This window comes from Maylandia zebra, linkage group LG11, assembly GCF_041146795.1.
Source record: "Maylandia zebra isolate NMK-2024a linkage group LG11, Mzebra_GT3a, whole genome shotgun sequence".
In the NCBI taxonomy this organism is placed as follows: domain Eukaryota; kingdom Metazoa; phylum Chordata; class Actinopteri; order Cichliformes; family Cichlidae; genus Maylandia; species Maylandia zebra.
The window spans coordinates 34,528,146-34,545,414 of NC_135177.1; the positions used below are offsets into that span (position 1 = coordinate 34,528,146).

Consider the following 17,269-nt stretch of genomic DNA (forward strand, 5'->3'; position numbering starts at 1 on the left):
CTCGTACTGTAATATGTGTGTGTGAAGTATCTAGAAGCTGGTCCACTGGAAATAACTGATGATGATGATCATGAGTAGGCTATGCTTGTTTGGTAAGATGCCTCCTCACTGAGCCTGGTTGAAGAAGATGATGTCAGTGTATAGTATAAGTTTAAGTAAAAGCTTCCGTTCCCCCAGATTCTGGCTGCAGTTGCTGTCCATGGTGCTGATCAGAAGCTATTGATGCTATTGATTATTGCTATACATTATTTTTGCATTTACTGTGTGTATTTGTGTGTGTGTGTGTGTGTGTGTGTGTGTGTGTATGTGTGTGTGAGAGAGAGACAGACAGAGAGACAGACAGACAGAGACAGAGACAGAGATGGAGAGAGAGAGAGAAAGAAAGAAAGAAAGAAAGAGCAAGATATGTCTGTGTAGGTTCTCAGTCATCCAGGTCATGGCTGTCTAAGGAGGTTGGAAAGAAAGCAAAGAAACTTAAAAGATGTCCTCTCTGATGACAGGTGGAACGTCTTCAAAAAAACTTACAGAAGTCCTGTCCGATCTTTGCAAGCTCCTGAGACCAGAGAACGAGAGAGTGTACCAGAGTGGTTGAAATTCACATTAAACACGACTAAAATTTCAGATAATGAGATATGTTGGCATAATCCGAAAACTCTAAATTCTAAGGTTTTTTTCTCTTCACTCTGGAGGAGGTCTATTACCATGTGCTTATTTATTTTATTTTGCATCTACATTTAAAAGATAGTGAATTTTAGTTTTTTGGACTTGAATACACTCAATCTTACTTTTACATTTACACAAGTACTTTACTAAAGTACAGTCTTTAAGTATTTATATGATTTCTATTTTCTACTGCTGCTATAATTTGGATGGGAATTTAATATTTATGCTCTCCAACCCAATTATTTTAAAACTTTACTTATTATTTTGAAGATTTTAAAATATTAACATCATCAAATATTAATAAGTAATTAAAATCACTAGCTGCTGTAAGAAATATACAGATGCATGCCTATCGTTATTATCTATTATAATAATAATAATTATATAATAAATATGAATCTGCATATGTGATTCAGAGTACTACTGTAACTACTTTAAGGACATATTTTTGCTAAAACTTTTGGCATATCAGTTAAAACAGGATTATTACTTTTATTTAGATACTTATAAATACTAGTACTGTGGTACAATACCACCATTTATGCAGTAACCTACATCTAAGCTACACAAGAACTTGATCAAATACCCAACAAAAGAAAAAAGACAATGCTCCTGAGCAAACACAGTACATGTGTAGTTTTTAGGAGGTTGCATGCAATCCTTAGCCTATTGTTTAGTTTTGCAACATTACTTCTGGTTAGAAGTCAAACTGCTTTTCAGAAATTAATAATCTAATGTTGGTGATTGTCAGCGATATTGATAAGTTTCCTTTTAAAGCTATGAGCAACATTCTCTGCTTTTGTACTGGAGTAATTATAGTAAAAAAAAACAAAAAAACAAAAAAAAAAAAAAACACAGGTCCTCAACTCAGAGCAAATTCAAAAAGTCTAAATGGTGCTGATCCATATATATATATATATATATCTATATATATATATATATATATATATATATCTATATATATATATCTATATATATATCTATATATATATATGGTAGTATAATGTGTGTGTGTGTGTGTGTGTGTGTGAGAGAGTGCTGCTAATGAATCAGTTACTGTTGGTGTCTTGAATAAAGTAGCCCATTATACTGTCCCCTAGTCTTTTAGTTTATTCATTATGACCCCATGAATGTGACCGATCTCCAGCTGCTTGTGAATACAGAGAGTCTTTATTGTAAAAGAGGTAGAGAGAGGATACAGGTGTTTCACTGTACAGAAAAAAAGACAGCACTGTTGATACACTCATTCAAACCATTAATATGGACTCAGGCACACCTCATTCACTTTACATGGACACATAAGCCCAGTAGAAAACAAAACAAAACAGAGAAACAAACACACGGAGTCTTTGGATTTTTCTCTATTGCCCTCTCATTCACTAAATGCTATCTCTCTTTATGAACTGTTAAAAGAAAATAGCTGTAGCACTAATATTGAAAGTAATAATATTAATAATAATGATATAGTGTGTTAAAACAATCATGATACAGTCGCATTCCCCCCCCCCTCCCAACCACAAACAGATCTCAGTAACATGTCAAAAGTAGTGGAAAATAAACCCTACAACCCCAATGAGAAAACCACGCCAGCATGCACACGACACACACACGTTCACTCTATGATCTGTGCACTCAGCTAATCAGACAAACATAATGACCAACGCTGAGCGCTAAGAAAAGAAGAAAAAAAGAAGAAGAAAAAAAGACAACTTACACTTAAAATAACCAAACCAAACAAACAATATACAAAAACAACTGCAGCCAAGTGGGAAGTGCGATATCATTCTTTCGGTCTTTTTCCGTCATCAATCTTTCCATCGCTGTCGTTCTGTGTCAGTGGGTGGGCTCATCAGTCAGAGTTTTCTGACTGGTCGCTATGAGGCGAGGTGCCAGACGGGGGTGAGTTTCGACCCTGCCAGTTTCCGTTAGCCTAAGAAATCAAAAGAGAGAGAGAAAAAAAAAGTAATGTTCAGGGTTATTCTGTCAATGCTGAGTGGCATCAGCTGGATATAATGTTGGGTACAAGATTGGCCGCATATGAATTTACAAAGGCTGACAAATTTAAAAAGTAAAGAAGAGACAGGAGAAACACCCCTCAACCATATTTTAAGTGTTTATGTTGGATAGTTTGTCCACCAGAGGGTGCAACTCCCCTGTTGGCAACACTTATTTTAAATGCCACAAATACAACAAGTTGATCCTAGCAGATTCAGGCAGAGTTTAAACAAGTAATACAAAACTTGCAGTAACAATTATTTATTTATTTATTTTTTGCATTGGCTCAGCTGCAAGGAAAACAGCATTTTGAGCTTTAGCTACACAGAGAGACATGCTGTTAGATGAAAACTTTGTTGGTTTGATTATCATTTGATCTGCTGATAATACGAATTTGAACAACTAGTCATCTAGATGCTAGTCGGAGCGAGACATTCTCTCACTCTCTCGTGGACAACACAGTTCTGCATTGCTTTGATGTCAGCGTAAACTAACATATAAACACACATCCAAAGCGCTCTGCCTGTGCAGCCACATTCTGCACAGGCAGAACCTGTGAACCTGATGCTGCTAGCACTTCTAACAGCAGCCTCAGTCAGCAAATTAATATGACACTGTCTTTGATGTTCTACAAAACACTAAGTGTTAAAACATGATTTGATTATCCAAAGATGTTTCATTTGTTACTGTTTTCTGAGTTTTTTTTCTTTCTTTTAGACCGGGCAACTAAACTGATATTACTTCTCTACTACCGTATTTTCACAACAATAAGGCACACTTAAAAGTCTTAGATTTTCTTCAAAAAGTACGGCGCGCCCTATAGCGCAGTGCGCCCTGTGTGTTGTAAGGAGGATGTAGTAGAGAACACCATGAGAACGCTAAAGGGTGAAGTGCGTGCGTTGACTTTATTGCACATACCTGTATAAAAGAACAGGTATGTGCGTTATGCAGGACATCGTTGTTTTAACAACCCTGAAAATGGCAAAGAGACACGCTTACGAAGCACAGTTTAAAATGAAGGCCATCAGCTACGCGGAGGAACATGGAAATCGAGCAGCGGCGAGAGAATTTAAGATTAACGAATGGATGGTTCGCAAATGGAGGAAGCTAGAAAACAAGCTCCGGCAGGTCAAGAAAACGCAGCTGAGTTTCCGCGGACATAAGGCGAGGTGGCCCGAGTTGGAGGAAAGACTCGAGCGGTGGATCATCGAGCAAAGAACGATCGGGAGAAGCGTTTCGATGGTCACCATTCGGCTAAAAGCAGTTTCACTAGCTGAAGAGATGAACATTGAACATTTCCAAGGAGGTCCGTCTTGGTGCTTTCGTTTTATGAAACGGTGCCATTTTTCCATCCGGACCAGGACTACGGTAGCGCAGCAACTTCCAGCGGATTATAAGGAAAAGCTGGCCATCCTCCGCTCCTGCTGCAGCAAACACATCGGCGACAAAAAACATCCAGCCCAGCCACATCACAAACATGGACCAGGTCCCGCTCACTTTTGACATCCCGGTGAGTCACACTGTGGAGAAGAAGGGGACCAGCACGGTAGCGATACGCACAACGGGGCACGAAAAGTCTTCTTTCACTGTTGTGCTTGGCTGCCATGCTAATGGACAGAAACTGCCGCCTATGGTGATTTTTAAGCGAAAGACTTTGCCTAAAGAGAAGTTTCCAGCAGGAATCATCATTAAGGCAAATGAAAAGGGCTGGATGGATGAGGAAATGATGAAAGACTGGCTGAGGGAGGTGTATGTAAGGAGACCAGGTGGTTTTTTCCACACATCACCATCGCTGTTGATCTGTGACTCTACGCGTGCCCATCTCACAGCCGATGTGAAAAAACAAGTGAAACAAATGAACTGTGAGCTTGCTGTCATTCAGGAGGCCTGACAAAGGAACTCCAACCGCTGGACATCGGTGTGAACCGCCCGTTCAAAGTAAGGCTGCGAGCGGCCTGGGAGCGATGGATGACCGATGGAGACCACAGTTTCACCAAGAGTGGAAGGTAGCGCCGGGCGAGTTACGCCACAATTTGCCAATGGATTGTAGATGCTTGGGCTAACATGTCTGCTGGCACTGTTGTTCGAGCTTTCGCAAAAGCCGGCATCATTTCCGAGGAGCCGCACGGCACGGAAAGTGACTCTGACAGTGAAGACAGTGAACCTGGCATGTTTGATGGAGATTTAGCGCAGCCGTTCAATTCAGACACAGAGGATGAGGACTTCGATGGGTTTGATTGATGATAAAAATGTGAGTACCAAACTTTGTTTTGCTCCCGCTTTATTTTTAAATACGCATACGGTACTTGTATGCGCCCTATGATCCAGTGCGCCTTATGTGTGTGTGTTAAATACAGTAATGGCACACATAACTGAGACTGCGCCTTTTAGTACAGAGCGTCTTATGGTCGTGAAAATACGGTAAGTTCCTAATTAGAAAGGAAAAAAATACAAGAGAAGCACAAGTTAATATTTAAACGTATGTAAATACCTGCACTCCCATTTGGTAGGCAGACTGTTCACCATTCACAGGTGGAACCCCGAGGAACAGGTCAGCTGATCCGGACAGAGAGAAGGACCCTGACCCTGAAGAACGACAAACCTTGATAGTCATTTGTGACAGACATCTTTTTATAATTCACCATAAAGAAATCCAAGGGGTTTTTACTGTTACCTGACCATTAATAAACAAGTCATTAATCATCAGACATATCGGCATGACTCATGTAGGCGTGGAGAATCAGGGGCCAGAGAAGGGCTTAACAACTGAGTTTATCGCCTAAAGGCAAGTAGGCATTTACTGTTCATGTCATTTTCTTAGTTACCTGTGGAATTGGGAGTGTGTGGGGAATCATCGCCCTGTCTAGCTCCCAAGGCTGTTTTCATGGCGTAGAGATTGGCTTCCTCTTGGAACTTGCCAATGTTTTTCTTGTAGCGGATTCTCTTGTTGCCAAACCAGTTGGAGACCTTCCAAAAATAAAAGGTAATCATTAAAATGACCACATTTTGAAGAAGCATTCTTAAACCTCCAGTAGCCATTTCAAACAGCTTAATACAAATTGTAAGTATTTGAGGTCACCTAAGCAGAAATCAGTCACTACTTCTTTTTTTATTTTTTTTTAATTTAAATCTTTAAAATCCTGCCTGTAACAGTTGGAGAGTAAATGAATGGTATATGAATCCATGGACACCCACAACTTTTCCTTTCTCCTGGTTTCTTGAAGCATGCTCACCTGAGAGACGGTGATACCACACTGTTTAGCAAGTTCCTCTTTGGCTTCTTCACTGGGATATGGGTTAGACAAGTGGGAGTAAAAATACTCATTGAGGACCTCTGTAGCCTGTTTGCTGAAGTTGCGCCTCTTGCGTCTGAAAAAGGGTTAGAACACAGTGAACAGAGGTTTTCCTGGCTCAAAAAGGATGTTTGGGGGCGACGACATTAGTTTCTGAAATCATACCATCCATGAGGAGAAAAACTGCTTGAAACAGATCATTTAAAGCAGTCTGAAACTGGAGCTGGTAACTTGCAGGGATTACTTTCACAAACACTAACTCCATTAATTGAAATTTGGTCACATTTAATGTAAGCATCTATCAGTGCAACATTCTATATGACCTAATAAACCATAACAGGTCACCTTAAAAAAGAAAGAAAGAAAAACTACAATGTTCACCTGGCATCTAGAAAGCGGGACCTCAGTATCATGACCGCCTCACAGGTGCTCTGCTTCAGCTGGGTCTGGATCGAACTGAATTTGCGGTGGATGATAGCCACCATCCGCTCAATCTCCCGTGGAGTCACAGGCCGTGTGCGCGACTGCTCCCTCAGCAGGTTCATCACATGGGTGGTGAACTCTGTGCACGCCTGGTGAAAGGTGGTGCAAGACGAAACACAATGAAGGAGAGAAGTGAAGCTGCTATACATGTGTTATTTTATAAAACTTCATTACTTCTGTTAATTATGATGTTTTCTAGCTGGAAAGACAATTTTATGATGAAAAAAAAACAATTTAATTGATAATAAGGATAATTGGTACGACAATTGTTCTTATTGGTAAGCACGCACACTTAGTGGCCTCTTTATTAGGTCACTCTGTGCACTGCAACAAATTGTCATGAACATGTGGTTATTACTAATGGTGTTATCTGGGATTACACTAATGATTCTTTTCTTCTACTGACAAGGAATCAATATTAATATATTATATTACATACAATATGCTAATATACAATGCAGTAAATATAGTAATAGTTTAAGTCTTCATAACATAAGACTTTAAACAGGTGTTATCTTAATATCCACCTCTATTAATCCAATGCTTCTCACTTTCTGGCTATAACAAAAAGCATATATTGCACTGGTCTACAAACAAACGCTTCCAAAAGCAACATAGTCAAACCTTACTCATTTTGAGTTGCTGAAACTGAAACTGATGCCTAAAATAATTGGTGGACTCTGGTTTTCATGATATGCTGCAAAGTCAGATATAAGACCACAAACTGAAACCATATATATTACTAAAATATATTATGACCATGAAGTGTTGGCAAAAAAAATGGCTCAAAGCTAGTGGTGATTTTCAGATATCCACTTTTCTTAAACTATTCATCTGATTTCAAACTGGACTTGAAAAAATGGAATGTATCAAGTACGAAGTGTCAAATTTGAATTTGGGCGTTTTTAAAAGCATATTAAAATATCAAAAAGGTAAGAGTTTAATTTCTTTCATAATATGTTCCTAAGAGGACTGTGACCAAAATGTATATAATCTCCACATTTCATCTATTAGGGTCCTACACAGCTAAATACTTTGATATTTAACTTTGACACTTCACTGTGAAGTGATGAAACCAACATATCTACATTTCATAATATTCTGGGTAACTGATGAAATTGACATTTCTCCATAGTAATCCATCGTGACAAAGTCTGGCATAGTGGGCTCTAACTAAATTCAGTGTTTTCTTTTCAACTAAAGTAATCACTTCACTATCCTTTCTAACATAATGTTTGATATTAACGCTCCTCTATTTTTAAATGGTTACATAATGAAGAAAGCTATTATCATAAGATACCACCATAAACATAACAAGATATAAGTTTACAAAACTTGACAAATGTGAAAACTTGTAAACTTGAAAAACAAAAAATTATTTTGCAAACAACAGCCATTAAAAACTTCTGAAAAACTGCTGACCAGTGTTATCAAACACACCTGTCTTTTTTTAAACTAGAGTGCAAACCCTGATACTCCTAAACCTACTCTGCAGTTTATGTGTCCTGGCAGTAGGAGCATGTGCGGTAACGATATATAATCGCGATATATTCTTTTCTTCTGTATAACGTATTTTCCACACTATAAGGCACACTTAAAATCCTTAAATTTTCTCAAAAATCGATTGTGCCTTATGTATGAATTCTGGTTGTGCTTACTGACCTCAAACCGATTTTGGCGTGCAGAAATCTGTTAAAAATGTTTGATGGATTGTCAGAGCATTCCCATATGGAAAAGATATAATAAAAACATATATGATTTACTCATGAAAGTGGCCACTTTCTCATTACTTTCATATATTTTTTAGTAAGTATACAAAACATACAAGTTTCATTATATAATTTTTCAAGGGATCTTATATGTGTTTTCACTCTTGTATGCTTTTCATACAAGTTCCATACAAGACAGATAAAAACTTTATAAGATTTATTTATATCTTTTCCATATGGGTTACAGCTGCCGTAGTGAGTTGCTTCGCGGAGTAATCTGGGTCCAAAACTCCGTCCTCTTCAGCTCCCAAAGTCAAACGAACACTGAGAGTTAAAAACAGTCTAAATTCTTTCATCTTTAATAAAATCATCAGCGTTGCTGCTTTACCAGGTGTAACAATTAAATTTAACATCCAGGCATCCATCAAAACAGAATTTGTTAAATTTAACGGAGTTAGAAGTTAGCTCGCTAGTTTCCACCTAAACATTTCATACCATGTTCTGACTGGGAGATTTCTGAAACTAATTAAAAAGTACAGCTCTGCTACCACTTCCAACATAAATGAAGACAGGAAACTAAACAGCAGTGGCGTTCGCAGGGTTACTGAAGTTGGACTACCTGGTATATAATGTTGTGCTACGTGATTGCTAGCGACACAGCTATGTTAGCATAACATTAGCACAGTGAAGCTGGAGGATGAACCCCAACTTTTTTTCCCCACTCGATAAAAGTTAACGTGAGGGATTCTGGTGGTCAGGGACAAATGTAATCGCATATCAGGATGCTATACACGGGCCAAACTTCAGTCAAGAGAACAACTGAGATCATTCATCCACAATACCAGGTTAGTTATTAATATACTGCAACAACATGGGAATAGAGCAGCAACGAGAGAATTCAACATTAATGAATCAATGTTACGGAAGTGGAGGAAGCGCAGTTTTTGGCTTTCCCCATATTTCAAAAGTGCTTCATCTCTTTGCTATGACTGTCGCCCGGCATAATTTGTAGATGATAATGGTTGTAGCCGCTGTTATGCTTTTGACCAAAACAGGCGTAGCTTGATGACATCATCAACATGCGCTACCGCAATAGAGCGGTATAGTCAAAATCTCTATCGTTGGCCAAATTTATATTGTTTCTATCATATATATCGCCCACCCCTACCTGGCAGTTCTACTACAAATGTCAGCGGAAAGTCCTGCAACTAGCTGCTGATGGGCACAAGTTTGGAAATACAGTTTTTATGACGAGGTGATGACTGGGATCTCATACTTGGTCTCCTTGAATATGCCGCTCTCTTTGTTCTTAGATGTTGTAAAAAATCCGCCTTTGAAAATGTGACAGAGTATACTTTGCATAGTTTTTGGTTTTCTTCTTAAAACTCTAAAACATTTAAATCTTCATTTTACTATAAACTAATATTGATTGCTGGAGGGTGGTATTGGTTGCCTTGGAGTAGTTTTTCGACTACATGACCACAGTCAGATAGACACCCCTGACTGATATCAGCATATCCTTAATCTTAAGTATAGGGCAACGGTTTGTGTTTCAGGAACTTAATTGTATGTTGCATTCAAGAGGATTTTATAGCAGATCTAATTTTCTCTTTGATACTAGCTCACAAGTAGGGCTTCAGTGGAGCTTGTTGGTCTAATAAGCCTAAAATGCCTCTCAACATAAAGATTTACTGAGTCATACCTGACACAAATGGAAAGGAATGAATCCGCCCTGAAGCAAAGTTATGTGCTGTGAACTCTTGATCTAGCATGCCAGTGTACAACATTGCTTCCAGGTACCTCTAGTACAAGCAAGCACGTACAGGCAATGTCAGTGCTAAGCTGCTGTTGCGACACAATACCTGCTCATACTTCTCCAGCTCAGTGTGGTAGATACTGCGAATCTGGCTCAACTTGCTTTTGTAGTCGGAGTGCTCGAGAGAGCTGTCAGGTGACATCCCCCCAGAGCTGGTGGCAGCAGAAACAGCAGCAGCAGCCCCGCCACCCTTCTCTGGCCCCGCTACGCCCTCCGCCAGCAGCATGTTGTCCAGTCGCACCAACTGAGGATCTTGAGGCTCCTCCTCCTGGGTGTTCCTCATTGAAAGGCCTGTCAATGAGACAAAAGTCTCTTGGTTTTGAAGGTAAAAGACTCGCAACTCTCTTAAACCAAAGCCTTTACAAATAATGAACCATAAAAAACAAAAACAAAATAATGATGGAACCATGTTTGGAAATAGATAAGTAGTTTTTTGTGTGCTCTCGTTTTTTTTTGTGCATCACTCTCATAACATTTTCACTTCAGACTGTACCTTGGTGCAACCTAGTTATTTTAAGTGTTCATCATACCTGTACAGGTTCCTTTACCCTATGACAGATATTGTAAAATATCTTGCAACTCTAGATCTGTCACTTATGGTTCAAAGATTATAGTTTAATGACTGGAAGGGGACAATTACAATAAAGTCAAAGTCTTTAAACTATATCACCAGTTTATCACCAGAGGTCATAAATAACCTAATTTGTTCATTTGAAAGATAAAAATTTACAAGAAGAATTTAGAAGAATCTAGTTTTTTGCTGGTTTTAAAGTGCAACTATAAGTGAAATCTAAATGAAAGATTACTCATCGCCCTTCTGTTATATAAATGAATGCAGTGAGTTGACCCTATGCTTCGATGTAGAATTTGAAGTTATAATGCATATAAAATGCGATAAAATCAGCTTTATTTATGCCAAGAAAAAGTTGGAAAATTCCTGTGTTATCATGGCCAAAACATTAGACACAACATATAACACAGCAGCTTAAATAAAATAAAAACAACCCTCAACCCGCAATAAGTTAAGCATTACTCAAAAAGGCGCACAGCTAAGTAGAAAATATTTTTAAAAATAAAATAAAGAAAAATATCCCTATGCATAAAAATCACATCTATGTGTGTATATAGTGTACAAGAGCTTACCACCTCTGTACACTGACTTTTTATTTATTTATTTGCATTGCACTTCTTCTTGTTGTATACCATCTTGCTCCTTTTCTTAATGCTTTTGAACTATTTTAACTACCCTTTTTCCCCCATCATGAATACTAAATATAATACAAAATTAGCTTATTACGAAGTAATCTATACAAAGTCAATACAGGTGATGTAGAATGAGGAAGAAACAATTTACTTTATCAGTCCTTGTGGCAGCTTAAAGATAATATAGTCCTGACAGCAACCTGATATGACTATAATATATTGCACTGTAGCAATTGTACCTTATGTTTGTCCAGCTGTTGTCATTTGAGTCCACTTATACTCCAATAAGCATTTATTAAGAGGGCTGTCGGATTATTTTGCTTTTGACTCTGAAAGTATAAAAACTATGTCTGTGTGTTTACTTGGCCATTCAGATTGTTTATGACTTTATTGGTTCCTGATGACAGAATGTCAACACAGTCTAATAACGCTCCCAAACAAAATTAAAGCCATGGCTGTTGACAGAGAGCACAAGAAAACTCCTGCAAATAGAGCAGAAACCTACCAGTTTTTTCCTTGATCTCGCACAAAACGCTGAACAAAGCGGGTTTCATTCGGTGACAGTTGAGCGCATGTTTCCTGCACATAAAAAAGAACAAACATGACCTACCAGCCTATTTGTAAACAAAGGCATAGAATGACAGTACGCAAATCGACCAAAACAAAAACAGAAATCACAAAGTGACAACATTTAGCCGAGCTAATTTAGCAAACGTTAGCTCCTGGCTAGCTGATAGTTAAGGGGGTAACCTTTCACTGCTAGTATGTCTGCATATGACAGCCAACATGTTAGATAGTATATTTAGTTGTTTACTATGTAATTAAATTATAACCCGTGTTGTAGCGCAGTGTTAACATTTATATCGGCACGATCCTTAGCTACCTATTTTAGCATTAGCTTGTTAGCCTTGGTTAGCGTAGCATGCTAACAAAAGCTACATATTAAACAGCCGCTGCTGAAAGAAATGCGTGTTCCTAACTTACAGCACAGAAACAGTAAACACTGGCATGTGAGTTTGAATCTGCACAGGTTACACCAAAAGCAACTTTATGTCATTAGTCCAGCTAATTAGCTAGCTTCTAGCTGAATAATCTAAACAATAGAGTGAAGTTCAGGAAACTTTGTCACTGCGAGACGGAGTCGACAAAGCAGCACAACAAAATACCGCTGCAGCGGCAATACCACTAAATAACAATATTTAAAAAGAAAGGAAGCATAGCCGTGACTCACTTTGCTTGTGCCTCGTCCAAACTTTGGTCGGTGATAGTCATTATCTGCTGCAGTATGTCCCCAATATCTCTGCGGGTTTCATGTCCGTTCTCTGTACCCTCGAGGCCCGACTCCGCTCCGTCGGGCCGATGCTGGGAGGGTTGGTGAACTGAGTTGAGCGCGTGCATCCCGGGGTGGCCACTCACGCCGAGTCCCCGGCCGTTGGATGGCCCATTGCCCGTCAGAGGCTGCTGCTGCTGCTGCAACATCTTCGGCGACGCACAGTGGCGACGACTGCTGCCCGACTGTGCTCACAGACACAACACAGACCAGAGACATCGCACAGAGTTGGGTCCCCTAGCGACTGACAGGAAACGGTGCAAAATGTGCATGCACAGTGCAGCGCGTGATAGACAAAGCGTCGCTGTGGGTACGGTGGAGTAGCACTATTGGTTTAAAGGTAACCACAACAGCAAAACATCTGCACTCCCTGCATTTTCACAAAGCAGAAGTGCGCGGGGGTGGTTGCATGTGCGTGGGTGGATAACAAAGAAATGACATTTAATTATACAAAAGTAGTTTATGTGGCTTTTTGATAGGGCCTCCAGATCCCAACAAACTGAATCTGGGGCAAACAGATTCATCTTGTGTGGGAGATGTTAGGCTAAGAAAGAGACTTTTTTTTTTTTTTGTATAACTACCTTAAAAGAATATACAGGTGACGTGTGTGTAAAGGGTAACTATTCTAAATAGGCTCTAAAATGTTTTGCCTTTGGAAAACCTCTCTTTTTCTATTTTGATTCTGGCTATTTAAGCAGATTTTCTGTCTAATCAAGTTTGGGTTTTACTAGAGCTGCACATTTCATTTTCAGCCACATATTTCTTATGATACTCACGTGTTAACTTTTAAAAAAAATTAAATGTGATATTCCTTAGTTTCCTAACTTATTTCTCTTTTTAGAATGAAAAACGTGGCTACAAGCACTAACAGAAGCATTCAAATAAAATAAACTTCTTTTTCAGCCTTGTTTTTCAAGTAATAATCTCGCTTAGACAGCTTCCCTTACTTGTCTGAGTCTACTTCTCGTTTTAGCTGCAAGTCAACAGGATGTGAAAACCACAGAGAGTTAAGAAAAAAACTGCGCCTGTTTCAACATGCTGCACTTGGGGTTAACATAACCAAATGAGCAGCAGTTAAAGCAGCAGCTGCTTTAACAAGTGTACATGGGCATTATAAAACCTTTCCTTTGGAACATGATTGCATTAACCACACACATCGCACATATAGAGAGTGATTCTGCTTTTAACAGTAATATTTCATGTCAACCTGACTTGTCAAATATGGGCCGAGTAAATAGGGGTGGGCTGTGGTAAGAGGAACAGGAAGAGATGAGATGAGAGAAAGACAGAAGGTAGCAGGGCAGATAGAAAAGGCGAGAGCTCATCACGACGGCATGTGAAACTAGCAGATTTTCTTTTTTTATTCTTTGCTCTTAATAAAAACGTTGACAGGACGAGTGATAAGCCAAAAATGCTGTGTTCACTGGATCAAGACTTTGAAAGATGATGTTTTGAGAAGATAAAAGGAAACGAGGCGAACGAAAAGGTAAGGGCAAAAATTAACTGAAATTTAAATCACTTTGTGGTAGACAGTAGCTTTAGGGGGGAAATAACAATGTGATCTGTCAACAAGAGTTATTCGACTGAACTGTTTGGGAAAATACACAACAGTGATCACCTACCAACAAGACCCTGACATTTGTGATCACATAGTCGAACGTTTTACATAGCTAGGAGGAGTTTGTGACTTCAAGTTTCTTTTAAATTTCTGCCTAAACATCTGTTGCCCACATGCTGAAACCTGTCAAACTGGTTTCTCACATGTTTTGTTTCAAAAGAAAGGCACAGCAGCTCTGCGGTACTCATCATGCTTTTAAGTTTCAGTGTTTATAGATGTCGTGTTTTTCCTTATGGTATATTTTTTAAGTACTAACTGAATTCTGATATTTTGGATCACCTTTTTTTTTATCCACCTCCAGCTTCTTTCTGTTTTCTCACAAGGATCATAAGGATTGTAAGAAAGACCACTGGACAACACAGATATCAAAGTTGAAATGGCTGAAGAGGAGCTGTTGGAGCCTCTTGTCATCATTGAAGATGGAGATTTGGTAGAAAGTATTACTGAAATTAGGGCGCCAAGCGGTGCAGATGTCACTGTACAAAGCTGTAGCGAGGAGTTTGCTATCAAAAAGGAAGAGGAGCACACAGAAGAGGAAAACAGTCAACAAGAAATAGCGGGTGAAATAAATTTAGAAGAGCAAAGCCTGGAGAAACAGCAGATAACCAGAGAAGAAGACAAACCAGAGATAACAGAAAGCACAAATGATGGACTCAAAGGAAATGACAGTAAAAGTGAAGGGCAGCCGGATGAAGTGCTTAAAGAAAAAACTGAAAAACCCTGTAGCACAGAGGATGAAAAGGCCACACAGAATGACCCTGAGGCAGACACAAACAAGCTAAATTCATCTGAGCTACAACCCGAGGGGGGACCAGACCACAAAGAGGATCTCAAAAAGGTTGGTATTTGCTCTTCTTACCCTGAGATTACCTGTGTTGTAAATCAGTTGACTTTAACACTTTGCCACCAGCCACTGCAAGAGAAAAACAGTCTCATGGTGGAAGAACTGCAGGTACCACTTTATTTCAGAGCATGTGGGAGTACGTAGGAGTGGATTCTTTTGCTTTGCCAACAAACAGTCTGTGCCATTCACTCAGAAACCATTCCTCTCTCCCTCCGTCTTTTTCACCCTCCCACCTGTGTTTTCTCAGGCTCACCGGTTAACCCCTGACTTCCCAGAGGCGCTGTATGACCTGCTTTGCACCTTTCAGGAGGGCAGACGGCTCAATGACCAGCGCTGCTCCTTCAGGCTGGAGAGTGGGGTGAGGCGGAGGAGGTGCCACTCTGAGCCCAACACCTCCAAACCAGTTAACAGAGGTAAGCGCTCTGTTTTGCCATGGTAAAGTGTGGAAAAGGATACAACTTTTGCATTTGTTTTTGAGCTATGACTCATGTTGAACAAGCAGAATCAAATGCAGCTACCCATTCTCCCTGACTCAGGAATTTTCAGCTACCATGTTTCCATGTTTTTTTCCTTGACCACTGACCACTGCCTTTCCCCCGCCTTTTGACCATTTAAGCTCTTTTCTCTCTCATTTCTTTACAGTCGTCTTTTCCTCCATGACTTCACTGCAGAAAGAGGAGTTTTTTGACCTGGTGGCCACTGCACAAGGACGGCGGCTCGAGGACCAGAGGGCACAGCTTGGAAGGTCTTCACCGCCAAAAACAAAGACCAGAAGTGTCAGAGGGAGCATAAGACAACTGTCCCTGTCTGTGAAAAAGCCTGCACCAGTTCCTGCGCCCAAAGATGATCTGTACGATATGATTCTAACCACACAAGTAAGCAATGAGCTTGTTTGTTTAGATGTGTTTGTCGTGAGCTGAGGTGTTTTCTGCTTTGTTTCTGAGAAGAAAAGTTAGTTTCTCACTAATGCGAGAAAGAGTGTTGGCAGCAAACCTTTTACCTACTTTCACTGCATTGCTTTCATTTTCACAATTTGTTTTGACCCACAGGCTCAGGGCAGGCTAGAGGACCAGCGCAGCAGGGCTCCAGGTCCCATGGATGATGAGGACTTCTTCTCCCTCCTCCTGAGGGTCCAGGGGGGACGCATGGATGAGCAGAGGACCGAACTACCATGCTTGCTGCAAACCTGAGATGGAATAAAACCCAAAAGTGTGGGGCTGCTGTGTGTGCCAACTGCCAATGTAGCCTCCCTGCTTAAGTTTCTATTTAAAGAGGACTTCTTTTTAACCCCAAAATGCTTTGTGTTGGGGGTTGGGGTGGAATTGCTGTATCTCCTAATAGTGTTAAAGTTGTCAAAATTGGAGCAAAAACGCTAATGTTTGAGCAACAGTGCTGTTAATGTAAATTAGGAGAGTTCATGATGAGAAGTTTTCTTTTAGTTAATTTTTTCCAGTAACCAGGATCAGTAGATATGTGATTTCTCTGCTCTGGAATTATTCCATTGTATTGAATGTCTGCAATGAGCTCTTGAATGGTTGCTGTGTGTGTGCGCGTGTCCTAATTGTAGAGGAGGCAGTCTGCTGAATTCTATTGTTGTCGTTATTTGTACAGATCTAATGTAGCACAACAGTAATAACAGTGAGCTCCAAGTTCAGGAAGTGCTGGGACTAGTTCTCCAAAATAAATCAAATGCATCCTGGAGAGTGTATTCTTTAATTTTCCTTATGTCTGTACATATAAATCTTGTAGTAGCCTGTAACTACAGGCATTTTGCTTGTGACACAGGGATGCATAAGACCTGTTCTGCTATCTTCATCATTAGGCATCATTTGCTGTTCTAGTTCACATTCCCACAACTTTGTGATAATGTTTAATCTTTAAAAAATCCCCCTCCGCACATAAAACACTCACATATGAATAGATGAGCCTTTTAGGGAACAGGCGAGGCTAAGATAAAGCTGTTAATTTTTTACAGACTTCATAGTCTGAAAACAGGTGTTATCGCAGTGTTCCTGAATTTCTCTTTAATAATGTGACGTAACCTCAAAGGAAATCAGTAGTTACTCTTTGAACAGTGTTCTAGATGTATGTAACATTTTCTTCAGTCTATGCAAAAAAAAAAAAGTTAACAGATAATCACTAACCAGCTGTAATGGCTACTTTCAATTTAAAATGTCCCCCAAAATTTCATGTAACTCTAATAACAAGAATCAGTCAACTAGGGTTAACATAAAAACACCAGTTGTGAAGTTAATTGTTAACACTGCTTCAGTGTATTTGCTTTAAAACAGAGCATTGTAGTCACTGCAACCCGT

General features: G+C 39.6%; 2 protein-coding genes across 5 annotated transcripts; one reads left to right on the forward strand and one right to left on the reverse strand.

Moving 5' to 3' along the window:
* Positions 1 to 1,814: 1,814 nt before the first annotated feature.
* pbx2 (pre-B-cell leukemia homeobox 2) lies at positions 1,815 to 12,741 on the reverse strand. The gene is made up of 8 exons (XM_004568550.6): positions 12,394 to 12,741; positions 11,668 to 11,741; positions 10,006 to 10,250; positions 6,333 to 6,523; positions 5,892 to 6,027; positions 5,484 to 5,625; positions 5,150 to 5,244; positions 1,815 to 2,593 (listed from the first exon to the last, which is right to left on the reverse strand). The coding sequence occupies exons 1-8, from the start codon at positions 12,639 to 12,641 to the stop codon at positions 2,513 to 2,515; spliced, it is 1,212 nt and encodes a 403-aa protein (XP_004568607.1). The 5' UTR covers positions 12,642 to 12,741; the 3' UTR covers positions 1,815 to 2,512.
* gpsm3 (G protein signaling modulator 3) lies at positions 10,169 to 16,653 on the forward strand. Of its 4 annotated transcripts, none has more exons than XM_076890230.1 (6): positions 10,169 to 10,284; positions 13,885 to 13,978; positions 14,412 to 14,948; positions 15,202 to 15,367; positions 15,597 to 15,829; positions 16,004 to 16,653. In XM_076890230.1, exons 3-6 carry the CDS (start codon positions 14,487 to 14,489, stop codon positions 16,142 to 16,144), a joined length of 1,002 nt encoding a protein of 333 aa, XP_076746345.1. In that variant the 5' UTR covers positions 10,169 to 10,284; positions 13,885 to 13,978; positions 14,412 to 14,486; the 3' UTR covers positions 16,145 to 16,653. The 4 variants fall into 4 exon arrangements, 3 of the variants coding, with proteins under 3 accessions (XP_076746345.1, XP_004568609.1, XP_004568608.1); XR_013100886.1 differs by lacking the exon at positions 10,169 to 10,284 and having other exon boundaries at positions 13,549 to 13,978; positions 16,004 to 16,212; positions 16,383 to 16,653; XM_004568552.5 differs by lacking the exon at positions 10,169 to 10,284 and having other exon boundaries at positions 13,548 to 13,978; positions 14,434 to 14,948.
* Positions 16,654 to 17,269: the final 616 nt, after the last annotated feature.